The 27989-nt window shown below is 55.0% G+C and overlaps 1 protein-coding gene across 5 annotated transcripts; it reads left to right on the forward strand.

Annotated features, from left to right (window-relative positions):
* Positions 1-33: 33 nt before the first annotated feature.
* KMT2E (lysine methyltransferase 2E (inactive)) lies at positions 34-27984 on the forward strand. 5 transcript variants are annotated; one of them, XM_032954461.2, is made up of 28 exons: positions 35-494; positions 3568-3747; positions 4228-4339; positions 6062-6288; positions 7329-7409; positions 9049-9107; positions 11621-11692; positions 12915-13096; positions 14058-14096; positions 14691-14813; positions 15063-15242; positions 15684-15832; positions 16355-16472; positions 16674-16783; positions 17555-17840; positions 18336-18437; positions 19709-19918; positions 20990-21400; positions 21813-22109; positions 22320-22476; positions 22573-23081; positions 23210-23269; positions 23359-23958; positions 24369-24652; positions 24940-25046; positions 25152-25349; positions 25704-25798; positions 26100-27984. In XM_032954461.2, exons 2-28 carry the CDS (start codon positions 3677-3679, stop codon positions 27441-27443), a joined length of 6183 nt encoding a protein of 2060 aa, XP_032810352.2. In that variant the 5' UTR covers positions 35-494; positions 3568-3676; the 3' UTR covers positions 27444-27984. The 5 variants fall into 5 exon arrangements, 4 of the variants coding, with proteins under 4 accessions (XP_032810348.2, XP_032810350.2, XP_032810352.2 ...); XM_032954457.2 differs by having other exon boundaries at positions 34-494; positions 22320-23081; XR_004402789.2 differs by having other exon boundaries at positions 37-494; positions 22320-23081; positions 25704-25908; positions 26100-26204.
* Positions 27985-27989: the final 5 nt, after the last annotated feature.

Below are 27989 nucleotides of genomic sequence, written 5' to 3' on the forward strand. Positions count from 1 at the left end.
ATCTCCTTCACTCTCCCTTCTCTTTCCCCCCTCTCCCCACGACTCTTCCTTCTCCCTCACTTCCCTCCTCTCTCTCCGTCCCGGGTGTCCGCTCTGCGCATGCGCGCCGCGGCCCCTGCTCGGGCCTCGGGGAGCCCCCGTAGCCGGGCGCCATTTTCGCGAGCCCAGCCCGGGCCCCGCTTCCACTGACAACTCCTGCACTTATCTCTTCCTCCGCCTCTTCCTCCTCAGCTCCTCCTCATCAGCATCTCCCCACCACCTCGTCTCCACTTCTCCACCTGCTCGTCACCAACCTCCTCGTCAGTTGCTCCGCCTCATTGCAAAGCGAGCGGACACTTGAACGAGAGGGAGAAGAGAGTGCAGAGACAGTGAGAGGTCGGGAAGCTAAGCCGCCTCTTCTTTCTTTGCTGCCACACAGCTTCAATTGCTGCTGTTGATCTTCGTCAACACATCGTCAACCTTTCCTCGTCGTCCGCCTCATCCTCGTCCTCTAGGTGAGCGGAGTCCCCCAGACTCAGGGCTGTTGCCAGACGTCAACATCGCTCGCTGCAGCAACTGCAGCAGCGCTACTCAATCTCACCACTCGCTCGCTGTTATTAAACTAATTGTCATTACAAATGTGTCGCCTATCGCAGCTGTTGCTACAAATGCCCAATGTTAAGTTTTTTACGCGGCGAGAGAAAGCGAGTGTGGGTTGGTGGTGGTCGTGAGGGAAAGCGAAAGCGACAGTGACTGGGGCAGTGGCGCCAACAAGACTCGCGAGAGACGTCACTGCGACAGTGGCGATAAATCATCACAACAATAATAATACAACTCGTAATGCAACTTACTGCGATAGCACGACAGTGCGGAACAGCAGTAGCATCATTAGCGCGATATCAGTGGCAATAGAACCGAGGGTAAGTTGTGTTGTAGAGGCGACGTCATCGTCAACCGCAACTCTGGGGGGCGGTTCGAGTCGGTCTCGAACGCTCCGGGCTGACCTGCATCATGCCCCCCCCCCCTGTATTGTGGACGTCTTTTGAACTTCTTTCGCACCGTACGTAGTCAACCACGATCATGTCCTCGTCCCGTCGTCTCTCCAGATGTCTTGAATGCGAATGCTTCTGCCTTGTTCTCACCCAATGCCCTCTTGCTATAACCACCTCCTGTCATCCCTATCCGCCTCAGGCTCTTAATGCCTTGCCCTGTGCTGCTCTGATTTCCCCAAACAATTTCCCGTCATGCCCAATGCCCTTCCTACCTTGTCCTCCCCGTGCCTTGCTATCCCCTGTACTTGCTCTTCTTTCTGGCCTGACAGCTCCCCCCTCCACGAATGCCCTGTGCTGGTCAGCCCTGCCCTCGCCTAGCATTATCCCGCTAATTCCATGTCAGGTCCTGTAATGCATTACTGTAATACCCCACTTATCCCTCCATGTTGGTTTGACAACGCCGACCCCATTGCTTCTCTTCCCCGTCTTCCCTGAAGCCCGTGGCCGCCATGTATCGCGGTCTGTTTATGTTGCGGCTGCTGGTCGTGGTGGCGCTGGTGATTGTCCTGTTGGTTACTGGTGGTTGGTAGTAGTGGCGATTGCCATGTTAGTACCCGTGGGGGTGCTGTTGGTACTAATGCTTGTGTTGATACTGGTGATTATTATGTTGGTAGTCGTAGTGGTTCCTGGAGGTTGGTGGTCGTGGTGAAAGGTGTAGTAGTTCCGTTGTGATGGTTCCTTTGGTACTCGTGGTGGTTCTGTTGGTACCTGCGGTACTGGTGATTGTGGTGTTGGTTAATTTGGTTGTATTTAGTGTGGAGGGGCGCTGGGGCTCCAGGGTTTGGGGGGGAGGGATTCGTGTCAACACCGTTCAGACCCCGACGTTTGGTCGCTCTTCGATACCGTTGCTGCTGCCGCTGTTTCTGCTACGACAGCCGCTTGTAATCACCAGTGCTATTAATACACTCAATGTGCGCCTTACCGCACAGCTGCCTGCTCACTGATTCACACGGTTTGCCAGCAGCTCCCTTGCACAGCCAGAGATCCTGAAGGAAAAGCAGGCAGATACAGTACCCCCCCTCCTCCACCTCTTCTTCTTCACCCTCTTGCTGCTCCTGCTGCCCTCCCGGGGCCAGGCTGTGGGGGCAGGTTGCACGATGGTTCTGCCCGGGCTCTGCCCCCGGGGGGTTCCTGGTCGCCTTCGTCGTAGCTGGGAAGGGAAGAAGCTCTGCTCCGAAAGGCTGATTAATGGCCGTGTTGCTGGGTGCCCTGCTAATGCGTGGGGTCGCGTTGGTGGTCTTGCTGCAGCTGTAGTAGCTGTTTTGATGCTTCTCTTCTGTTCGCCTGATTAATGGCCGCGTATCTCTGTGTGCGAGTAACGCGTGTGGCCGCCTTGGGTCTTGTTGTTGCTTCTCCCGCTGGTGGTGGTGCTGCGGTAATGGTGGTGAACGTGGTATTGGTGGTGATTGTCGTGTTTGTCTTGCTGGTGTATACGGCTGCTTGTTGTGTTGATTGTGAATGTAGTCGTGGTGGGTTGCTGGTAGTACTGCTATTGCTGCTACTAGTTATCGTGGTGATGATGCTGGTTGTAGTGTTCCTGGTGGTGGTGGCGATGCTGTTCATGGTATTGGTGGTGAATTTGGTGGCGTTAACTCGTGGTGGTGCTGGTGGGTTGCTCGTAGTTAGCACTGTTGGTAATGTATTATTGGCGCTCTGGGTGGGTTGATGGTAACGCTGCTGGTGATGCTATACGTAGCGGTGGTCGAGTCGGTGATGGTAGGGGGTTGCTGGTTGTGCTGGTGGTGAAAGTGACAGCGATACGATTGTTGCTGCTGCTGGTTGTGGGGATTTTTTTTAATGGTGTTGCTGGTGGTAGCGGTAGTTCTGTTGGTGCTGGTGGTTCTGCTCACGGTGGTTTCTTTGTTAATGGCGGTGGTGGGTTTGTTGGTGCTGGAAGTGCTGCTGGTTGTGGGTGGTGCTGCTGGGGTTTTGTTGCTGTTGATTGCGGGGGTGGCGGCTTGTTTGGTTGTTAGCCGTGTGCCACGGTGCGTTACCGAGTGTATGTCGCCTACAGTTGTATTCGTGCTCCGTGATTAGTGCGCACCGAGTGCCGTGTTCCTGATGCTGGCCCCACACAAGGCGTCTCTTTGTGCCGCCGGGAGACCAGAGTGGAGGCATTTTCTCCCTCTGGATATGTGGGGGGGGGGGGAAAGGGAGCTGCGTGAATTCTTCACGGTGCGAGGGCGACTCTCTTCTGCGTTGGCCGAGATGCCGATAAATGGGTGAGATTTTAGGATATAGTGCCCTGGAAATCTCCTCGCCATTAAATTGACCAGAACGAGTGGGGAGCGTTGACGTCACTGCGGTAAACGAGAGTAAAAGGCATTCATGGCGTTCGGATGGAAGAGTCTGGGCGAGTGCCACCAGCGAGCAAAAACCTCCCACCCCACCATTGTGGTGCGGAGAATAAAGGGGGAACGGCGTCATGTTATTGTTAAAACTCAAGGCAACATTCCTTCGTGCAGGCCGGCTGCGTGAAGCCACCGGAGCTGTGTTAACCCTTGCCCTACGTGCATGTGTGCGGCTGTTTTAACAGGTTGGTGCATGTAGGCGTCTGCAATGAGAACTGTGGCTGGCTTGCCTCAGTGTTGCAGACACAAATGCATCCAGCCCACTGATCGGAGACTCTTGTACTGGCACACGTCATGAGCATAGTAATTGCAGGAGGGCTTACCGCAGATGCCTCCGCAAGCACTACCATGGCGGCTGGATCAGAGTGAGTATCGCGTCACCCTGTGCGTGCGTGCGCGTTGCGTTTATTGCGTACGTATGGGTGAGGAAGCGTCGTGCGCTAATCCCCCTGCTCGCAGGGGCTGCGCGAGAGCAGTGACTGGGCTCTCAAGCGAAGCTTGTGGCTTTGTTGAGGAAGTCAACAAACAGGTTGGCAGGAAGGCTGGGCGCGCCTTAATCATAATGGATCAACCCCTTACAGTAATACCATGCGACAGGCTGCTTGGCTGATTAATGCCCTAAGCTTGGAAATTTCCGGAATAAAGGAAAATACGCGAGTACATCCATAGCAACGGGGGTGTTTGGAGGGGGCAGCTGCTGTGTGATTTTGAGAGCGGGGCTGTGCTTTCACAAGGCCTGCTTGATCTCTAGATGTCGGCGAGCGCTAGCAAGCGCCAGCGAGCGAGACGCACGCGTGTCGCCGCTCGACGGGCCCCGGTGAGCTGACCTGTGTGCCGTGCTGTAGGCCGGAGTCGGTAGAAGCAAGCCCCGTGGTGGAGAAGAGCAGCAGCTACCCGCATCAGTCGCACACCACCACCACCACGTCCCACCACACGTACCTGGGCCTGCCCTACGCCGTGAGTAGCATCTCTCATCAAAAAACACGTGGAGAAAAAAAACATGGAAGGCTAAAAGCATTGCTCTACATGCCTCACACATAGGTTGAAAGCGTCGTTGTGTACCATCTGAATACTCCGAGCTGCTTTCAGTTGTAACATCTAGAATATCGAAATGTTTTACTTTCAGAAAAACTCAATTCCGTTCATAACAAATGTTTTTGTGACCCAGATATCTCTTGAAAAATCAGCTGTCAACTAGTTTTAATGATAATGTCTTGTTTTCTGAAGGTGATTTTATTGCCACAAATCTGTCAAGGAGACCCTGTTTTGTAGTCAGAAAAATTGTTAAATTTGGATTAATGAAAATACTCTCAATTTTTTTAAAGTTGAATCTTAACGGTGAGTATTTTGTGTATGTTGGTCCAAGTGATTTACTAAAACAGCTGGAGTGTGGGCTGCACAGACCACTGCTGCTGCATGTTTTGAGTGAGACCAATGTTCCCGAGCGTCAGCATTCTGTGATATCAGCTCGCGTTTGTGCCAAGAGCCTCCTTCCGTGTGGGTCCTTGCGAGGAGTAATGGGTGCCTTGGGTTGAACTTGCGCTGTTGCCTTCTAATGCCTCTCACCGCTGTCCTTGAAGAGCGAGCCTGACCATCACGCTCATACACACATACCCTGAAAACGACCAGGAAGTTGTTAAGCCATGGCCGTGGGGCTGAGTTTGGGGGTGCGGGTGAATAGCACAGTCCACGCGCGTGGGTGTGCACGTGTTGGCTTGGAACCGAATGTTAGGGCTCCTCCCCCCACCCCCGGGCGCACAATGGCACACGCCAACTGCTCTACTTTGTACAGCGCCATTTTCCTGCTGCTCGCGCTTGTCCTCTTTAAAGGGAGCCAGTGTGCTGGAATGGGTCTCGCTTAATGTGCTGTGCCAAGGTAGGGGCTTGCCAAGCCAGTGTTTGCGTTTTTTAAGGTTGTGTAAAGGTAAGAACCTCTTAACATAAGTTATAACCGCTGTCCGGATAAGTGATCACCGTAAAATGTGCTGAGCTGGATAAAGTAGCCTCTTGTTCTGTCAGCAGCCAAGAAAAGGCTGCTGCTGCTTGTTAGTGGCTGCCACTGCTTTGTTTCGCACATCTGCTGAATGGTTTCAGTTGCTCACATCTTTTTAACTTTAAGCTCCCTCCAAACAGAGATTTTAGTTTTGGTTCATAAAAGAGGCGCAGCGCCCACGTGTTTGAGTGAAACTTGTGGCGGGGGTTGTGAAAGCGCCTGTACACGGTTATTGTTTTCATTGCAAGATGCCTTATCGTTAAACGTAAATATCTCTTGCTCTAGATCAAGGAAGCTTCTAGAACCATAATATTGGGCAGAGTATCTCTAAACATTTACTGTACAGGCCTAAGCACTGCCTACAACAGCAATGTTTTTGTGTGGCTATCGCGGTAGTCTCAGGGGTGTGGTGGTGTCATCTTAAGACAGCCTGCCTTCTTGCGTTGCCACAGTGGTTGAATGGCTGACCATGACGTGAGGCTGTAATCTAGCACTTTGCGGAGGAGAGAGTTTGTGGATTGTGCAGCTTTACAAAACCTCAACCTGCTAATGTGCATGTTGGCCAGGAGATGGCAGTACACCAAATTACTTGTCAATCAAATTTTCCAAACATCTCTTTGTAGCCGGCTCTCCATCTTTGGTGGAGTTTAAATCTGTCGCGCCGCTTGCCCTCACCGTCCTACCAGGACCACAACTATGGCGCTCCGCCTCCGCCAACGCCGCCGGCCTCCCCGCCACCTAGCGCCGGCACTCACCGGGGAGAAGTCAACGGCTTTACGGCCGCCCTGGATGACACCTCCAATGCCACTACCATCAGCGTGTCGGAGGACGGCAGCTACGGCGTTGACGTGACGCGCTGCGTGTGCGGTTTCACGCACGACGACGGATACATGATCTGCTGCGACAAGTGCAGGTGTGACTTTTGGGGGCGGGGTGTCGACATGCGGCTCTCCATCGTTCAGTGGAATAAAACAAAAACACTGCCACCAATTATTCTGACGTCGTCTCGCGAGCTGAATTTTGCCACGAATTTTTAGAGATCCGTTAGAATGAAGTCGTTGTTTTAGGCAAACGCGAGTCACGAGTGCGTGGTCAGGGCGTTGTCTGTGGTGGTAATAGATGTGGAAGGGCAGTGACGCACCAAGTTACAACATCTTGGAGAAAGGAAAATGCTTTCCTTCCAAGAGTGTGAATGTGTATAATAATTAAATCGATAAAGCGCCTTTCATCGCGGATCTCAAGTGCTGTACAAGACAGCAACAAACTCGTGTGCAAGAACATATATAGACAGTACGTAAGTACACACATCAAGTTAAAAATGCACTTCTACATAAACGCCATACTTGCCTATGACCAAATTACCCAGAATGCAGACCTTACAAGCTGCAGAGTTGAGCCTGTATACTGTTTGGATGGGTGATCGCCATGCGTTTAAGGCAGGTGCAGTTAGAATTGGGGACATTCGAGGACAGTGCAGCAAAATCCATGCCACCTTCAATCCGCACTGACCAGCCTGATGAAGTATGGTGAAATAACCCTAGCAGCTTACACTCTGTGGGGGATCCTTTCATCTAGCAGTGGACTGACAAAAAATGCATGTACGGTGTGTTTTCTGTGGGTCTGACAACCTAAGAACAATTGTGCAAGAAGCCAGGTGCAGAATGTTCTAGAATCAGTAGTCTGACAGTAAGGGCTGTATGTGTGTATGCATTGTCGAAAGCCATTGTTGGGCAAGCAAATAATAGCGAAGCAGCCCAGGACCTTAAACCCCTCCCCACCTTAGTCCAAAATGCAACCTCTATCATCATGTACTAAACACACACACAAAGTACACAAATACATACACAAATGTCACACACACAGATTATATGGGGGTGGGGGAAGGAACTGTTCCTTTTGCCCACCCGGCTGCACGTCTGTAGAGGGGTGACCCTGTGCTTCCATTCCTTGCAGCGTGTGGCAGCACATCGACTGCATGGGGATCGATCGGCAGAGGATACCCGACACCTACCTGTGCGAGTTCTGCGAGCCCAGGTGAGCCACTCCTCCACCGTAGTGGCCGAACTGGGTGCGAGCGGTTGGACCGTGACTCTCAAATGGAATAAAACAAAACCCGCAGCAAACGCACGACAGACAGAGACTGGCATACATATCGGCAGCATCGCAGGGGTTGCTTAGCAATGAGCTCATTCCTTTAGGCGAACCCTTGTCACACTGGCAGGCTTTCCTCCTCGTGGTGGGTGCCGCGCGTGTATTCTGAGCGTCGGCCAGGAAAGTGTGGGTGGCGGTGCCAGAAACCACGACTACTGTGGTTGTGCTCAGGATTGGGTGCGGCTGAGGGAAGCGCCCTGGACCGGGCCTCGCATTTGGCTTTGGCCTCGAGCCACCGAGGAAACCCAACTCCAGGAAATGCGTGCTTCCAGCCAACGGCTGCTGTCCACTGTTTGTCGGCAGAGTTTATGCAACAACACGTAATGCAGGCCCGAAATAAATTGGAAGCCTTCGTCTGCATTTCCTCTTGACGGCTTTTGTTGCGGCGCTGGCAGGTACATACCACTAACAGACAAACTGGAAAGCACTGCTTTTGTTTGAGATACATTTTGCAGTTTCATGAAAATAAAATTCTGGTCGTGGTGTAGCGGGTGTGGTTCTAGAAGACTAGGGGTGTCATCCAAACTATCACAAACCGAGCCTTTAATTAAAAATTAACATTTAAACATCTGATTTATTAAAATGGAACCGCTACACTGAGATTGCTTTAAAATAGCAACAATATCGACGAATTGGGAAAGGATATGTTCAATCACTTGTGATTCACAGCAATGTTCTCTTAAATGGGATGGAAAGGCGTCTGCTAAAACGGAGAAAGTATAACCATCTCCGTTTAACTGGCAAAATAGCCATTGTGAACATCGATTGGAAATTATGAAAACCTTGAATAAGGAATGTTACCAATATGGGGTAAATAATAATGAGCAGACGCCATGTCACATTCTATACAAAAGCCATCATTGTGAAAGGCGGACTCAACAGGAAAACACGAGAGAATGTATAGATCTAAGACCGCTATTGAGGGTGGACTGGGATCAAAATGATGAAGAGGTGAGTGAGAGCAGCGTGGAGTGCTTTTAGGAAATTAAATTTGAAATTGAAACGTGACATACCAATGTGCCTTAGAAGATAGTTTTTTTTCCAATCGGTGCATAATGCCGGCCTCTGAATAAATGGATTTGAAACATGGAGACTGACAAAGAAAATGGAACAAATTGAAAAGTACCCAAATAAGCACGGACAGGTGCATGCTTGGAATCGCACGGAGAAACAGAAAAGGGGAACGTATGTATGTTGAACTTCTTTCGCACCGTGCGTAGCCAACCGTGATAATCGGATCATAGAACAAGAAACATTGGCGGTTAAGAAAAGCGGGCTTGGGCTGATCACCTCAAGAAGGAATGATGGTCGATGAAGGAATGGCAGCGAGAGGACGAACACCGCTGAGATGGAGAAAAGGGTTGGCTCGCAAACACCCACTGGATTTATTGTAGCATCCATGAGATCATGAGTGATGGCAACAAAGTGGGTAGGTGTTCATCCAGCAGTGGATAGAGCATGGTTGATGGTGATGATGAGGGGGGAGTCTGTGCAAACTGATGTTGTTGCGTGTTCCCTGCAGGAGCGTGGACCAGGAGAGGGCCTTCCAGCTGCAGAGCCGGCGCCGCGGTACCATCTCTGGTGAGTGTCCTCGCACGTGTATCCTCCTCAACCTTTGCATGGCAGTGGTGGGGGCTAGGGGGTCCCTTTCTCAATACTGCCACAGACTCTCCTGTGCTTGCACACGAGACAGATTTGGAAAACCAGACGGGAGTCCACAATTGCCAGTTAATACAGAGACAGAAATAAAAATAATACGCACAAATGACGGAAAATCATTGCGGACACGTGCTGGCACACTTGCCAACCGAACAGTTATTTGGTAGTAGGCTGCTGGTTTCTGAACGCTTTTTACTGCTTGCTTAATTTCAAAGCATAAATTACATTAAAAATATATGTATAAACGTCACGATTAACTTTGAAAATTGGTATGCTGTAAATGGGTTTGCAAATCGCCAGACTACCGCTTAAGGGAGTGGCAAGTATTCAGCAGTAAACAGAGCAACCATACACGTAAACTTATTGCTTTATAGCCCACGTGGCAGACGCAGGTCACCTTGGGAAAGTTACTGCCTCAGAAGTGGAAACCCAGGCTCAGCCACCTGAATACGCCTCACGGAAACCCCACACGGCCCATTAGTGCGGAGCAGTCTGAGTACACACGGGAAGGGCGGTTCGGCCTTCTCTTGTACCCTGGGGGCTTGTGTAAAGCGTTTGACGAATCTCAGACAAGTTATCACGTTGGTCATCCCAGTCACCACTAATCCGAGCGTGGTCCCCTGGGTTGGGCCTCGTGTTGAGCATTTCTCCTAAACATTTGCCATGAACTACTGCAAGCAGTTTCAACTTAAGCTCCGGACCTTGGCCATAGGTTGAGAGAAAATATGCTCAACACCTGGTCTCACCCAGAAGACCACACTTGGAATCCCCTCTCATGTTGTTTATATTGTTAAGTACCATGTGTTGTCTACAATTATTCATTGTATTACATTGCAGTGATATTATTCCCAGTGTGGTGTACCTCTCTTATTCACTGCTGAAGACCCAATGGATTATTCCCATAGGTTCTCAAAACAGACACGTGATGATAGTTGACAAACACAAACTCACTGCTTTTGGGCTCTTCACTTCAACTCTGCCACCGAGGCCTTATCTCAGGCTTTTGCAGGCATTCTGTAGTGTGGACACCGATGATTCCCAGAATTCTATGCCTGCCACCCCCTCTTTAAATACAGTTTTGGGTGGAACGCCTCAGCCAATGAGATGCCACATTGCGGTACACATGTGCCCCTATCAATTTCCTTTTCAGCCAGTTGCTTGTTCATGGACATTGGGAAACCAGTTCTTCACGAATAGTTGCTCGATCTCATCAAAGGAAATAATGCAGGTGTATCCACCACCCAATCATCAGGTGCTTAAATTTTGTACTCTACGGCTATTAAGGTTGGCAGAGTGGCGAGCGCACTGCGCCAAGAGCTTAGCGACTTGAGAATAATTCCTGGCAATGGCTATCACCTGTGGCGAGTGACACCCAGACCGGTTCTCAGTCTCCCCCACTTCACCAATATGCTATTACCAGCGTGGTGAAGTATGGTAAAATAATTCCTACGACTGACGCGCGCAGCTTGCCATCAAGCAGCAAAGCTGAGTTGTGTGTCTCGCATATTCAGTGCCTGATATCGTGCATTAACAACATGAGCAGCTGGATGACATCAAACTGTTTGAAGCTGAACTCTGACAAGACTGACTTCATCACACTCGCTGCCATCAGCTTGTTTGGATCAACTGAGTCCATTCGCCTGTGGCTGTGACATTCCAGTATCGAGTGAAGTAAAGTGTCTCGGCGTCCTTACAACATTGAGCTGACGTTCACCGCTGACGTCAGGCGTTTGACCGTACGGTGCTTCTATCAACATCGACAACTGCACACCGACCGTCATAGCGCCCTCACCGTCGAGACTGTTACGATGCCTGTCCACGCATTTGTCGTCCCGTCGCGTGGGCTATTGCAACAGCAGCTTCGGCCGTGCCAGCGCCGTCTGTTAAAATCCTGCGGCTCGTCTGATTGTTTGGAAGCGGAAATTTGATCCTATGACGACCTTGAGACGAGTTACATTGGCTAACTATCGCACACAGGATTGTTAACAAACTGCCTACTCACCTGCAAGAGTCTGCACCAATCCGGTCCGTCCTGTTTCGCTGAGCAGCGAGTCATGCCAGCCTTACTGGACCCCAATCGACACCATCTACGATCATGGTGATCTGCTGCTGTTGTACCCGCGCGCAAGCCTTGTGCAGCGATACTGCCGGTGTAGTTTCACCGGGGTCTCCGGCCCGAAGACATGGAACCAGTTACCGACAGATGTTCGGTAGCATTCTTTGAGTCCAAGACAATTTAGCAACAGACTTAAAAAAATGTTTATATTCCAAATAAGCTTACTGTTTGTTTTCGGTGCGCATTCGCGATGGGCTGGACTCATAAGAGTGCGCGATAACAAGTGTTCAGACTTTCTAGTGGCTTGACACGGGGCTGTAAATTATAATCAATTAACTTATTACATCTATTGGGGTTTATCAACTGTACGGGTTTCCAGGTGCAGCCGTCTCCAATGAACCGTGCCTGTCGGTCCCTGTCAAGTCGTGCCCTTGGCAGATTTCTCACACAGGTACAACTGGGCACATGGTCATGTTCACCTGTCACGCACAGCAGATATAATGCCTAGCTGTTGATGCAAATCTTACATTTCAACAAGCTGTCTACATTATGAGTGTGCACCCACATAGCGAATGGGAGTAGCCATGCATTTATGGTCAGAAATGCATTATTTGCCAGTGTGGAGCATTACGATTAATAAAAAATCTGGTTCGTATATTAAATAAAATAGTTTCATCAGCTTATTGTCCCTTCAGACTTAGGTTAACGAGCAATATTCGTTTACAAGAGAACTCTAGATCCGTTTGGACTCACCAGGGACAATACGCTTGCGGAATAACAAAATGTACCATAGAGATAGAACGGAGGTGTATTTATTTATTTGTGGTCAAGAGGTCATTGCAAGCAGTGCCATTGATGCGAGCACACTTTGACGATTGCACAGTTGTAAATGTGACACTACCTCCAAGGTCCGTCTTACGTTCTCATCGCCGAACTCTGGGTGCCGCTCAAATGACCGTCTCTGTGACCTGCACTCCTCCATCCTGCCCACGGTCTCGCCCATCACAACCTCCTCTTCCAGTTTACAAATGCAATGCTTCCCTCTCACGTTCTCTCACGAAGTTCCAAGTTGCGTAGCCCAATCCTTCCATGAAATTCCATGCATCCTCTCGACAAGCAGATATTTTCAAAGGTCAGCAGCTTTTTTCTGGTAGCTTTTGGCAAAGTCCAACTCTCACTCGTGCAGCAATGCAGACATTCCTCCTGTCTCGAACGTCCCTCGCGCTTGGCGTTAAAAGTTTGCCTCTGTGCTCTTCTGTAACCCATAAAAAAAATCTGCCCTGCTAATGCAATACCATACCTACCAACCCTACACATTTAAGCTGTAGGCTGCCAATATGTAAACCCCCTTGTACCTCTCGTCAAAGATCGAATCCAAGTTTCCTTATTCAATAAATGTATACACCGGCGACGATTAGCTGTTTAAAATCCGTGTGCTTTAAACAGGTATAAACATCGGCAGCCTACCGCTTAAGTCAGTTTGGATTGGCACGTGTGTGCTTTGGGAATTGTTTTATCATTATTCCGTTTACCAAAGAGGGTCATTTATATTTGCGCGAGGCACAATATCATTAATAAATGATGACGCAATGTGCACGCACACGCACCTTGCCACGAATGTTCTTGGGTATGTGCCGACCGTCCGTGTGTGCGTTGTGGTGACGGCTTCGCAGACGGCGACACGAGTGCGACGGAGAGCGGTGACGAGGGCCTCGCCTGCCTCGCCGTGTCCTACACCGCTGTCCAGCAGACGCCCACCAGCCTCACACTCACCGCCAACCGCCTGCACCACCCGGCCGCCAAATCGTCTTCGGCCAAGGAGAAGAAGCGAAAGAAGAGCATCGAGAACAAGAAGGTGAGGCGCGCTGGCCTCCCCAAGACGCCGCGGTGCGGCGCAACAGGCCCTCCGCTTGTGTCGACGCGGTCGGTGGTGTTGCGAGTCATTCCTGGATGTGTCTCGAAGGCGATGGGGTTTTTTTAATGTTGTGTCGAGGTGGGCTCTTTTTAAAATCCAACCACGTTTAGATGTGGTCGTGAACCAATGATTAATATGGATCCTAGCACCGTGCACCATGCGTGCGCTGAATCACTTGTGTGAGATGCAATTACAGTTTGTTAATTATATTGAAATATCCCTTTAAGCCATCGTAGTCAACAAGATGTGTGTCGTTAGCCTTGTGGTTGTAGTCTCATTTTCATTACACAGTTGCTGGGCACAAAACGTCTAGCAGCCAGTAGCAAAATGGCGCTATCACAGTTGTAATTGTGTTGCGAGTTTCATAAATTGTGAAAGGTTGTAAGAACTGGGGAGGGGGGGGAGAGACGAAAGAAGAGGGAATCCAGAGTCGAACAGTGCGAAGGAAGTGGAAAAAGAAGTGTCGTGACCTGCAGCGTGGTGAGCAAGCGAGTGGTGTCATTGTGATCTGCAGCATGGTGGTAGAGCAGAGTGTGGATAAAACGAACCCATCTTTACCTCGACATGGGTGGAGGAATCGATGAAGATCACGGTGACGGCGACCATTGCCTGGACCAGTGATGGGCAACCCAGACTATAGTCAGTGGGCCGCACAAGCAGCCCTCCTTCACCTCAGTGGGCCACAAGCTTGACGTGGTGCTTGTGCACTCATCGTGACCCCCACGCATCACCCTGGACACACTGAGACTAGGCCACCATGAGGGGCTCCACGGGACGCATGCGGCTTGTGAGCCGCATGTTATCCACCACTGGTATGGACAATTTGGTGATGTGGGGGGGGGGAATGTCTTGTGCGAGGTGAGTGTCTCACACGACGTGTGCACGTGTGGGTGTGTTTTAGACGTTCCGAGAGGGTGCGAGGAGATCATCCCGACTAAAGGTCAGTGCAGTGATGTCGCTTACAACCATGTCCAGCTAACTTAATGTAGAGCTTAATGATATTTGGGCGTGAAGTGCATATGAAAAGGTTGCTTCCTCAAGCAGTAACAGTAACTAAGATTTCCGTTAGCTGTGATGTACAGGAAAATCAATTGTGTCCGTTGTGACTGGGAGAACCCCCCTGAGTTTTTGCAAGAGCGAGACCCAGGGGAGAGGGGGGCAGGTATTACAACACCCATCGTACAGAAAGCCTTTGTTTAGTTTTTGCCTTCGATGGGTGTTCACAAACGAGCGGTAACAAAAAGCCGTGAGAGATGACGGCAGCCTGACTGCTAGTGAGACCCAAAAGGTCTAAACCGGTCTGTCGACTTCCTGCCACCTCTTTAAGTCCAGACTCAATAATTTCCTCTTCTGCCTATAAGTGACTCGTTGAGAAAGTATTAGTGTATATGTGTATATATGTACACGGCTCATTTTACCCCCAGATGCATATAGACCAATGTTACGGTGTTTTAAGATGCAATTGCATTCAGTCTGCAAATCCCAGCAGTAATGCACGTGTGTTTGTGTGCGCATTTGTGTTGCACAATTACAGAACTCGGGACCGGACCCGTCTGCGGGCGATGATGGGTGGTCTTGCGCTTGGGAGAGTCGCCTGGAGCTGTGGGCCGAGCAGTACGAGGAAGCGCACAGCAACCACTACAGCACAGACCTACAGGTAGCGTGACAGCCGCCGGGCTTAAATAACTCGTGAAGCATTCTCTCAACAGATGGGTCCGACGCACAATTCTCTCCTCCACGTTGCTGTCTGAAGCTGCTTTCCTCCATCAGTCCGTCCATACATCATTCCTGTCAATGACGCAGGACGACCCAAAAAACCATCGGAGAGCGGTTGCGTGGCGACGTTGAGCGCGGGGGTTACACGGAAGGAAGCTGGGTTACATTAACGGTGAGGCTTTTGCCGCAGGGCCTCCTCGAGTCGCACGGGCGGGGTGTGGAAGGCGCCGGCGCGGACGGCGCGCACGGCCCCGCTCCTACCGCCCAGCCTCCCGGCGGCGCCCAGACGCCAGGCCATCCGGTCGACGGCAACAACAGCAGCAGCAGCACCGTCGGCAGCAACATCAACGTGTCCATCGGGCAGGCACAGGTGCGGTTGCAGCGCTGTTAAAGTTACGACCCAAAACACAAATAACCCTAATCTTGTGAATCGTGAGACAGACTTTTAACTTCTTGATAAAGTATGTCACCATAGCGCTCTGAGGACATCATGCCATTGGCACGATGGTAAAATATGTGGGAGTGATGTCATGAAAGAAGCTTCAAGCTTATGTCAAACAGTCCTGGACACACAGCCGAGATATTCTACCTTCCCATCACAATCAGAATCGCGAAACACAAGTCGTTTAATTATATATCTTTTTGGGGACGCGGCGGGGGGGGACGATATCTCTTTAACCATTACATTTTTATGAACGGAGCAAATGCGTGGATATGTGGAGTGCCGTTGTGATCCGTGTTACACATGGGTCGGTCGAGAGCGCGCCCGCAGCGAGTGTGACACGTTGCGCGCCGGTCCCGCCGACACCAGGTGGCACCGGGCCGACCCAGCCAAGGCCTCCGCAGCACCAAGGCCCTGAAGGCAGCGCGCGACCTCCCCGCCCACACGCTGCTCATCGAGTACCGCGGCATGGTGATGCTGCAGCAGCAGTTTGAAGCCAACGGCCTCTTCTTTAAAAGGTGCCGTGCAGCGACACAAAGAAGCCCTGTGTGGCCTTAGTAGACCATTGGGGCAAGTGCTGTTAGCGAGCACACGAGGGGGTGGGCGGTCGGCGACACGCCCAGCCGCCTTTGTCTCCCGAGTGAGAATGCTTACACATTGCACTAGGTACTCATTTGAAGCTGAGTCGACCCAGGGGAGGGCCCGGACCGGTTTAGTTAATCGTCACTGGTGTTGGCAATGAATGGGATTTAAACTTGGGTCACCGGGTTCGTAGCACAGTGCGCTAACCACTACGCCATCGTTCCCCAGACACGCGCACACACATGGGTGATGGTATTTGCAGGGAGGACTCTTATAAAAAAACTAATATAGGCTTTCTGTGGAGGCCCCTAGTCAATGATGGATTGCGCGTTCTCTTCTGCTGCCCCAGTTGGCTGGAGGAACTACTCTCTCCAGAACATGTCTCCTCCCTGCCACAGGTTAATTCTGTGAGTTTCCTCTTTCAAACGGCCTATGGCTGCTGCCCCTCCCCCCCGCAGGCCGTACCCGTTCGTGCTCTTCTATTCCAAGTTCCTGGGCGTGGAGATGTGCGTGGATGCGCGCACCTTCGGCAACGAGGCTCGCTTCGTGCGGCGCTCCTGCTCCCCCAACGCGGAGGTCCGCACCGCCGCCACTCTCGCACACGACCAGCGACGGGTTGCTAAATTCATATTTCAAGGGTTATTGATGATACCTTGCAAATGAAGTTACAAACATTTTTATTTATCAGTTTACAGACTTTCACCAACCCACCAGCATGGTGAAGTATGGTCAAAGGATAATGAACGAGTGTGATGCGGTGTCCTTGCTCGGATGCAGGTGAGGCATGCGATCGAGGCCGGACTCTTCCACCTCTACATCTACTCCCTGGCCGACATCTCCAAGGGGGCTGAGATCACCATCGGGTTCGACTTCGACTACAGCGGCTGGTGAGGTGTCCCGGCTGCTTGGAGAGAGAGGGACAATCCCTGCTTGTCTGATTATGATGCCAGGATACGCGCTCCACCAAATGACACGTTGACAGCTTCGCTTCTAGCCCTTAAGGACAGGTTCTTGGTTCAAGATCCCCAAGTTTCACCCGATCTTACATTCTCGTTTGGTTCGTCATACGGCACCCACTTTTAAGTTATCGAGCAGTGGATTCTGTTTTTATCCCTTCGCCTTTTTCCCAATTTCATGAACTTCGGCAACTCTTCATATCTTATATGCCCACCACGCATCATATGTTGCTTTCTTTGAATTGTTAAAATTAAACTTGTTTCTTCCTGAGGCCCTGCTCTAGAACCTTCTCGCTAAACCTTCCCTCCGTTTGACGCTGCACCTTTGCGGGCAGAATGCAGTGTAGCAAATCTTGTACATTTATGCTCCCACATCTATGCTCACTGCCTTCACCAACTTGTATTGACCAGCATGGTAGGGTGGTCACAAAACTCCCATGACCCACACGGCTCATGAAGGCAATAAAAGGACAGTACGTGTACCAGATTTTCAGCATATTAAAATCCTCTGGCCTATCCCTGTCACAGCTTATGTTGCCACATCCACAATCATTCGGGTGACAAATGTGCTTATTGCCGGGCGATTGGTGAACATGTGAAGCTGTTCCGTGGAGAAGCGAGCGAAAAGGCTGGGGGATTGTGGGAAGTGCGGCGCGCGTGCCAACGAGTCCAACGACGTTGCCCGTTCTCTCCCCGCGCCAGCCACTACACCGTGAACTGCGCGTGCCCGCGGGAGGGCCTCGCTTGTCCCGTCGAGCGGCACAACCGCGAGATGGTGGCAGAAGGCGGCGAGCTGTTGCCGGGCTCCGGCGGCGGTGCCGCCGTCTCCGGTGCAGAAGCGCGGCGCAAGCGGCCCAAGGCGCGCGACAGAGACAGCAGTGATGTGCCCAACGCCGACTCGGACATCGAGGGCTCCAAGGACCCTGCCGCCTTCGACGGCAAAAACCGGAGGCTGTCGCCGCTACGCATCTCCACGTCCAGCGCGCAGGTGCGCACGCGCCCACGTGCCCACCCGCTCGGCTGCTTGACCGACGCGTCACCCACCATCGTCGTTCCCACACAGCAAATCCACAGCACTGTACTTGTCCATTGCAAGGCGCTACTGTGTAGTTCTGTAGGATGGTTGTAGAGCATGGGACGGCAGCCCATGGATGCTATGTCCCCGCTCACCGCTGTTGGGCGGCATAGGAGGGATAACCATTGGCTGATATCGGTCAACAGGTTTATTTGGACTCTGCCGCTAATCTAATTTGGGAATATTTAGGGGTGTGCACTTAAGTGTGGGAGGAGTGGGCGGCTAAGCCAATGTAGAATGGGAGGGCAGAGGTGATCCAAGTTGATGCCCACAGCGGGAACGGCGCACACATTTGAACACGACATAACCGAAGTTGCCTTGCGAGCGTGACTGAGTGGTACGTGCCTTCGTGGCCTGGCTCTAGCAGCTGGCAGCTCACCCCAGCTCGTGTGTTCATGCGTGTTGCAGGAGTCAGATAGATATGAGGATTTAGAAGACAAACCTGCCATTGTTAGCAGTGAAATAGAGATGGAGTCTGAGGAGCTCATTGCAGAGAGGAGGAGGAAGATGGTAAGTGTGGGCCCTGCATGGCAGGAGGCCCCGGCGTTCTCTGTGCTTGGTGCTACCGTCTGCCTGTGCTGCGCGCGCCGCTGTGTGGGCAGCTCGGCGCCTTGGGAGCGGGGGCTGCAGAAGCTTGCAAAGACACGGGCACCCTTCCCCTGCAGCAAGTCGCCATCGACAAAGCAACCTCCACACTGCTTTTAGATTTTGTGTGCGTGTCGCAACGTCTGCCAAATACACATCCCGAGCCCAATTTTTTCAGCCTTGCCTCGCGGGGGTTTCATTGCGGTGGTCTCGAGGTCACTGCTGGACCTGGCTTATTGGGGCGCTTTGTGTATACTTGCCGTTTCCCTCTTTCTTGTGACAGTGGAACAAATTGTATTAACTAATGATTTGCCAATGAATCTTCCTCTTAAAGATCTCTGCGGGCTTAGGTGATTCTTGGGTGGTTGACTGATTTATCTCCCACATCAATTGAATGTGCCTGTCGTAACAGACGTAATGCCATCGTCACTGGTGGCGCTGATGCTGTGTTTCCATCCAAGGTTGGTTGTAGGAGATCCACGCATCTCGTACTGCAGTAATGGAACCAAATCGGCTAGTGGCCAGGCGGGCAGGATACCCGTCGTCCCCCCTTGACATCTGCCAGCGCCACTCGAGGTTTCCATTTAGTGGAGATGGGCTGCGGCAAACCCCCGAGCCCCAGGAGGTGCCCGGCTATCGAGAGAGAGCGTTGAGCACGTGAATGGACAGGCGTGGCTCGTGGCATGGCTGTGAGACCACGCCTTTCTTTCTAGTGCCGACGTGACAAGCTGCGGACTTCCCAGTCGCCAATGCCACCTTAGTGCCTCCTTCGTTGATTGGGTCTTTGGAATCGCACAGGATATGCTTAATTTAACTTGTGAGCTTTGTATAAATAAAGCTTGATTGAAATGGAATGGTGTGTCGACATCCAGGGCTGTGGCTATATTTGGCAGATGTCTTCTTGGCTTCAAGGCCCGTAGCCCGATTCCAGTATTACCAGTGACAATTTGTACAACTTAAGAGTTCAGTACCAAGTGTGGTAGTGCATTGACAACCATAGAATTCCGACTTCTGTGTCCCCAGATACTTAAAATAGACGAGTGGGCGTGGTGCGTAGCCATGTGGACACTCCAACGTAGAACAAATTCGGGTGAAATAGGAGGAAGGTGACGGGGAAACCCAAAATGCGTGGTCATGGTCAGGCCGAGCCTCGCCCTGCGGTGCCAGCGCCGACGAGTTTTGCTGTCACCGCTCAGACCCGCGAGGAGCGCAAGATGGAGGCCATCATGCAGGTGATCGCCAAGATGGAGAGGCGGGAGAAGCGGAGGGAGCAGGCGCTCGAGAGAATCAGCTGCAGCGGCGCCACCGGCAAAGCGGCGTCCGTGGACTCCAAAGGCACGGACAGCAAGGACGCCACCCCCGACACCGTGGACCCACCCACCCTCACGCTCTCCTCACCCACGCAGGTCTGTTTTTCCGTGGTGTGGCATTTAAAAAGAAACGGTTGATTTTGTAGCTGTGCGTGTGTGGAGTATGTTTAGCCTCTCGATGGCATCTGGGGTCGCCAAACATTTGAACCTCCGGCAAAAGCGTGAGGTGTGATTGGTGATGCGAGGAACGGATTGCGCTTCGCTGCACTCGCAATGGGGGGAGACTCCGTAAATTCCCCAACTTATGGAGGAGACCAGAACTAGCACAGAGATCATAGACTCGGATAGAGACTCGTAGACTCCCACAGACCCATGCGATACAATACCATGCGAGTGGTAAACCACACTTCAGTCAACAATTAGGAAACTCGTCAAGGATCTAGCCGTACCTCCCATGTGTGACAGGTGTATCGGGAGGACAAAAAGCCCAGCAGCTACACTCACCCCTCGCCCCCTTGTAATCACGCAGTTTGATCCATGGAGACCGCTCTATTAGCACTTGTCTAGACCCTGGGGTTATTTTAAGGTAATTTTTTAATTAACACGAGGGCTATGTCGTATATCCATGCAAGTATATGGCATCGTGTTACAGGGTACAAAGCAACAGTTGAAGTATCTTCTTTGGTTCTTTCGGTAAAGTCACGTAGAATGAGAATAAAATAATAAATTGATAAAATAAAATAACACAATAATATTCTCACGACGTTTCGGCCACAACACAAGCGGCCTTCATCAGGTGAAGGGATGATGAAGGCCGCTTGTGTTGTGGCCGAAACGTCGTGAGAATATTATTGTGTTATTTTATTTTATCAATTTATTATTTTATTCTCATTCTACGTGACTTTACCGAAAGAACCAAAGAAGATGAATCATTGCAGTCACGAAAGCTTTAAATCGAAATTTAACAGTTGAAGTAGTTATAATGATGGATATAATCACCATTCATATTACTATCTGTAGATTTAACACTGACCACTGACAACGTTGGCCATCGCCGACCATGAAATGGGCCTTGTCTAGGCACACAATCACTGCGGCGGTGGCTGCGCTAGCAGCCGGCGGCGTGCGCCCGTGCGAAACAGTGTCTTGTGGCGGTGACACCCGCAGGACGTGGTGGTGGTGAAGGAGGAGGGCGCCGTGGCGGGAGGCGCTCCCAGGCCGGTGACAGCGGCCAAAGTGAACCGCGCGAAGCCACGGCGCAGTTTCTCGCGCAACCGCACGCACATCGGGCAGCAGCGGCGGCGCAACCGCACCACGAGCGGCTGCTCGGACCACCCCCCGCCCTCGCCGGACGTTGGGAGCGGCGGCGGCGGCGTCGAGAGCTCCCCGCTGGTGTCCCCCAGCGAGCTGCTCCCCCAAGGCCTGTCCCCCGTCGCCGCCGCCGTCGCTTCCACCGCCGCCACCGTCGTCGCCGCTGGCGCAGACAGGGCGAGCGTGGGAGAGGATCTGGGATCGGCCCCGTCGCCGGTGCCGCCCGGCTGCACCAAAGCCAATGCTCGATACCCGAAAACCAAGAAGGTAGCTCCTCGCCGGGCACCGCTCGCATCGTACTGCCAGGGCACACCTCCCACCTGTAATTCTAGTACCGTTAAGAGCAGTCCTTGAAGGGAAGCCAGGCAAGTCCTTTTGTTGAATCTAAGGACAGTGCAGGTATGGCCACGTTATCTTACCACTGGATATTGACATCTTTCCTGGCCGATAGAGGCAAGGGTTGAGAATGATGTCCTAGACTTAATGGGGTTGGGTGGTGGCGATTTTGACCTGTCAGTATTGGTGCTCTTGAACGCATCCCAAGAGGATAAGGTGAGATGGACAGTAGCAGCGCTCGACCTTGAGGGATGGCGATGGTACTTAGAGGCCTTTGTCCAGAGCAGCTGGACATTTCTGATGATGACGACGACACCGGCGGCGATGTCTCGGTGTGTTGCAGCACTTAGTGAGCGAGTGGCTGAGCGAGAAGCCGGTGGCGGTGGACGGCGCAGGCGGCGATGGCAGCGGCGGCGGCCACGGGGGCGGTGGCGAGAGCCCCTACGACGTGCCGCTGCGCATCACCACGGACCCCACGGTGCTGGCCACCACCCTCAACTCCCTGCCGGGCCTCACGCACAGCCCACAGCTCTACGCCACACCCAAGCACTACGTGCGCTTCGGTTCGCCGTTCTCCGCCACGGCTACGCCGCGCCGCAAGAGGCCCAGCCTGGACAGCAGCTTCGGCTCCTGCAAGAAGGTGGCGGCCCGCGAGAGATGACGCGCGGTTTTCGGGTGGTTTTCAGGCGCCGGCGAAAGCGGCAACGTGCGGCGAGCGCGAGGCTCGGGCGAAGGGGGGGTGACGCGTTTTGTTGTCCGGCGCCGAGGGCGGGGCGATCGGAACGGCGCACGGTGGAGCGACGCGACTTTGTTGTCGTCTCTGACGTTGTTGCGCTGTGGGCGCGTGCAGCGGTGGCTGAAGCAGGCGATGGACGAGACGGCGGCGGGCTCGGACTGCGCGTCCCCCGCGGCGACGCGGGACAGCCCGGCCCACGACGGCGGCGGCGGCGGCGACGTGACCCCAACGGGCAGCGTGTCCCCCACGGAGAGCGCCTCCTCGCTCACGGGTAACGACGCGTTCGTTCTCGCGCGCCGGCGTCCGTTCCCCGGGGGAGGCGCCCGCCTCCTGGACGCCGGCTTGAGCCCGCGCGATTGTCGCGCAGAGCTCGTCACGCCGCTCAAGAAGAGGCGACTGCGCGACGCCTTGGAGGCCAGCGTCGGGGAACCGGCCGCGCCGGGGGACGTGGCGGCGCTGCCGCTGGGATCGGCCGACACCGCCGCGGACCCCGCCGCGCCACCCGCGGGCGAGCCCTCGGAGGCGACGCCGCCGCCGCCGCCTTCGCTCGTCGCCACGATCCCCGGCAAGGCGGCGACGCCGAGCGCCATCCTTCCGGCCACGCCGCCGAGGGGCCCGCCCGGGGTCGCGTCCGCCCCCGTCACGCCCACGACGGTGAGCGCGGCGCCGGCCTTCGTGACGACGCCCCCGTGCGCCAAGGCCTCCGCCGGTCCCGCGTTTCCGGTGCCGCGAGTCGAAGGGGCGGCGGTAGAAGACGAGCCGGGCGTCCCCGCCGGGGAGGAGGTGCTCAGGAATGGCTACGGACTCGTGTGCTCGCCCGTGACGCCCGTCACGCCCAACGCCTGCGCTCCCCTCTCCGCCAGCGTCCAGTACGAGGTGAGGGCACTGGGCCCATGCGCTTCAATGTCCTCGTGCGCAAGCTGTGTGCGTTTGAAGCCACTGTCGGGTGCGCCTGCGTCATCGAACAGCAATGGATTGTCCTCTTGTTGCCCGTTTTCCGACAGAACATCTCTTCTCCTGAAAGCTCCCCCGAAGCCAAGCGATCCATCTTCTGCGGCTCTGAGGTAACGCACCCCGGGTCACGCCGTTTGTTGCAAAGGCGGAGTGTTGTGGTGAAAGAACTTGGGCACTCACCGCTCCGTTCTCACCACAGGAGCTGGGCTGCGCCGCCCCGGCAACGCCGGCCCCTGACCCCGAGGCGACTTCGGAACCGGGTGCGAGGAAGGGGTTGCAGAGGGATGACGCGGAAGAGCAGGAGCGCCCGGATTCCATCTCCGCCACGGATGCCCTCCCTCCGGAGAACTTGTTGTCTTCTCCCATGGAGTGGCGCTGCTCGCACGCCGGCACTCCGCCCAGCCCGGCGCCGATCGGCGACGCCATCCCGGGAGCCGACTCGGAGGGCCCGGGCGCGGCGGCGGGGTACCTGACGCCCGTGAAGGGCGCAGAGCTGCTGGCGCCCTTCAGCTTCTCGCCACTCAACTCGAACCTTCGCGACCTGACGCCCTCGCACCAGCTGGGCGGCGGGTTCCGTGTGGCGGCGACGGTGGGCGGCGCCGAAGCGGAGATCGTGTTTGCCGGATGCCCCGGTGCCGGCGCCGCCCCCCTGCTGGGCCTGCAGGAGCTGGAGGGTGCGTGCTCGCTGGGCGAGGGCGCCGGCGTGGACTGTGGCGCCGACCTGGCACATGAGCTCGAGCTGCAGATGGAAGCGGCGGCGTACGGCCTGTCCCCGCACAACCCCCCGCAGAAGAAGAAGGTAGCTGCTGTTCCCGGACACCGGAGTTTGAATTCGTCCGCATCACTATCCGACGAATCGTCACAATCGTTCTCTACTTGTGTTCGGCTTACGAATAGATGTAATCGATCATCTCCTGCCCGATGCGATGTGTGTATTGCGAGCACAAGGATATCGATATTAATTTGAATCGACGCATAGGTACGTAGTCCATACACATGCATCGGGGCGTCATTGATAAATGCTTGAGAAGCCGAGATGATGGACATGTATGTTGAACTTCTTTCGCACCGCACATAGCCAACCGTTGATATTCGAAGGTGCGATTGCACGTCTTAATTTGTTTAAGCGTGAAACTGGATGGTGCCATTAAAGTAACCGTGGTTGACAATTGTAGAGGGGGGGGGTAACCAAGCTGTGCCTTTGTGTAGGTGTCCCTGCTGGAGTACCGCAAACGGCAGCGCGAGGCCAAGGAGAGCACGAGGCCCGAGGGCCCCGGCGGCTCCCCCTTGCCGTCGGAACGCGGCGCGGCCAGGGAGCCCGCGCGGCTCCCGTCTGCGCCACCGGTGCCCACCGCGGCCCACGAGACCTACGAGCCCATCAGCCCCGCCGAGCCCCCGGGCACGTCGGAGCCGCCTCTTCTCCTCCCGTCCGCCAGCCACGACGCGCCGGTGGCGCCGCCCGCCAAGTCTCACGAGAAGGAGGACGTCCGGTGGTACGAGACCCGGTCCCACCGCATCACGGCTCAAGCTTTATAGTGTGCATGTGTGTCCGCTATTGGCAGCCAGACGGACGTGGTGGCGATCGCACCATCAGCACGTGTGCCGTGTTGACCTAATACGCGCTCGCGAACGACACTTGCAGCCCAAGACGGCACGGGGATCTTTGCGTACGCCCGTATTCTGTGCGTGTGCGCGCACACGTCTTTGCCCGCTACGAGGGGATTGCGGCGCTGCTCAGGGCCGTTGTGCTCACATTGCTCTGGCTGCCACTCTCTCGCAGGATGTCCCCGACGTCCGTGGAGAGAGCACGGGAGGCGGCCGCCTCCTACCACAAGGCTCTCAAGCGAGACCACGGCGCCAGCCCCCGGCCCGACACCGCCTCCGCCGGTAACGCCTCCTAGCGCAGGAGCTGCCGCGCTCTCGGTCGCAACGGTTGTTGGCGAAGCGACGCACGGACTGACGCGGTGTTTGTGACCCCCCCCGCCCTTCCAGGCGGCTCCTCTCCGGCTCCTTCACCTGGCCCGGCTCCACAGGGGGGGGGGCCCGGTGGGGGGCCCCCTCCGGCGCTCGCCACCAACACCACCCCCCGGCGCCTGCGGCTGTCGAACCCTCGCCTCCGTCTCAAGATCCCGTCTCCCTCTGCCTTCCTGGAGAACAAGCACCCGGAGGGACCAGCCACAACACACCACGGTAACACGGGCACAGCAACACAGGAATGCCGTGGTAACACGGCATGCTATGGTAAATAGGATTGTTATATTTGATTTAAAAAAAATTTGGCCATTGTTAATTTAGCACCTTCAGTGGCAGCTGCAGCACCAGTTTTCTAGACCCAGGTAAACAACGTGAATTGATTCTAACAAAGACATGATTACACACCTCACGGTAACGCAGGACACGGCAACGATCGCACAGCACGTCTTCCCCGGTGAACCCGGTGAATTCTCTGGCAAAGAGTGACCGCGGTTTGAGTCTGCGAGAGGTGTGTGGACGAGTGGTGGACAAGTGGTGAATGCGTGGTGAACGTGTTGCCTCTCCGTGCAGATTGGGAGGGAAGTGAGGAGAGCGCCGTGGAGGGAACTGGGTCTCCACGGCACAGCCCCATGCCCGCCGCCCACAGCCCCCACCGCCTTCCACCGGTACAACCGCAGTGACCACCACTACTACTGGATCTCCACGTGACCACCACCAACACCAGCCACCATCGCCACCACCAGCCACCTACTTTTCACCACCTTCCCCATCACTGGTACCACCTCCACCACTAGTCAACCTCTCCATCACCAGACACCCCCATCACCACCACTGCTACAACCGCCACCACTGCCAACACTCACTTTGTTGACTTGAAGCAGCGGACGGGAGAGAGGTGTTGAAGCGTGCGGCGTAGAGGTCGTATAGGTCAGGCTGGTGGTGGTAATGTCTACGCTGCTGCTGCAGGGCCCCCCGGCATCGCAGCCGCAGGGCGCCCCCCGGGTGCCATCTCCGCCGTCCTCGCCCGGGACGCCGCTCACGCCCACGCAGGCACCGGCACTCACGCCGCTGAAGACGGCCGCCCCCACCATCGCGCTGGCAACCCACAAGCAACCGGCGGTGCAGGCCACCAAGTCCACACCGTCGACGGCGCCAGCGGGGCACCCGTCACCCGGCCTCCCCGGCGCCGCGCTGCCTCCGGTATCGCCACTCCGAATGCCGGCTCAACAGCAGCAGCAGGCCAGCTCGTCGCCCCTCAGGCCGGCACAAGCGGGGAAGCAGAGCTCATCCGGGGCGCAACTGCACGGCACCCTGCACCAGTCTCCGGCGAGGCAGAAGTCCCTGCCGTCGTCTCCGCTCCGGGCGACGCTCGTTGTGCTGGCGCAGGGCAAGCCGGCCGCCGCGGGGCCGCCGGCCGCGCATGCCCAGGCCCCCACGACGCCGCAGAAGCAGCAGCCGGCCTCGTTCAACCCCCCGCCTCCGCCGGCGCCGCACGTGCCGCCCGCCCAGCAGCCGGCGCCCGTCGGCTGCCCCATCCCCACGCACCACGGCCAGCAGCCGCACGCCAAGTACCACGGCTACGCGCGTGCCCAGCAGGCGCAGGCGGCCGGGGCGGCGACGTTACCCCGTCTCGCGCCGTCCTTCGGCCAGCTGACGGTGGCGCCGGCGGCCGCGGTGTACCCGCCGGCGGGCAGCTTGCTAACCGCGTCGGTGGCGCATCACGCGCAGGCGGCTCCTCCCGCCGCCGCGACCGCGGTCGCGGCGGCCGCCGCCGCGCAGACTCTTCCGCCGGCGCCCGTGGCGCACGTGCAACCGGCGCAGGCCGTGGCGCCATCGTACCTGCAGCCCGTGGCAGGCGGCACGTACGTGCAGCAGCCTACGATCTACATGGCGGCGCCGCCGCAGCAGGCCGTGCACTACCAGCCCGCGCAGCCGCCGCCGTCGCAGGCGGCGGCGGCCGTCGGCTCCTACCAGCCGCTGGCGTCCTCGCCGGCGTACCAGCCGGCGACCGGCGCGCACTACCAGATGTACCCCGCGCACCCGCCCCCGCCTCCGCCCTTCCCCCAGCCCCACCCGTCTTCGCCATACCACCAACCGGCGCCCACGCCGGCCGCCGCCATAGCGTACCACCAGCCGCCGGCACCTTCCGCGGCGAGTGCCGCGTACCACGCGCCGCCGCCGCCCCCTCCCCCGCAGGTACCGGCCCCGCCCCAGGCGGCGCCCAGAACTCAGCTGACGGCCGCTTACCAGCAGAGCGCCCCGGCGACCGGCGCCTTCCACGGCCCCTCGTCCTACTACCAGCAGCACTGAGCGTGGACGGCGCCACTCGCGTGTCCGGCGCCGTCCAGGCCACACCGCACGCACTTGTAAAAATGTACAGCGTCGTTAAACATTCCAGCGTGCCCGACTGTACAAGCAACAGCAGCAGCAATCAGCACTCTCTCGTTTTGATACGTTTTTCTGTTTGAATGTTCGTTCCCGTTTTTTGCCTGTCCAGCCTGGAGACTGCCGTCACGTCGCGCGAGAAAATGTTTCCATTCGTAGCGTTTTTTACATCGTCCACCTGGGAGCCGGGAGCAGGGCCACGCCCTCCCAATGGGAAGATGTGCGCCGAACGGTCGAGTTGTGTTTGGTTAATGTTTGTATTTGAGCTTTTTAACTTTTCAAAAGGAAACTATATCTATACATCTTTGTAAATATTGTATGTTTGCATCAATGTAGCCTGTAAAAATGTAGTTTTTTATTACAACTGTATTATAACTTCCTGATAGGGATCACACTAGGATAAGTACAGTTGGTTGTGGATTTTAAAATGCAACTCATACCACACCAATAAAAGTTATTTTTGAAAGCCTC

The sequence above is a fragment of the Petromyzon marinus genome, chromosome 14 (genome assembly GCF_048934315.1).
Source record: "Petromyzon marinus isolate PM22_M1 ecotype Great Lakes invasive population chromosome 14, UKy_Petmar_22M1.pri1.0, whole genome shotgun sequence".
Taxonomy (NCBI): domain Eukaryota; kingdom Metazoa; phylum Chordata; class Hyperoartia; order Petromyzontiformes; family Petromyzontidae; genus Petromyzon; species Petromyzon marinus.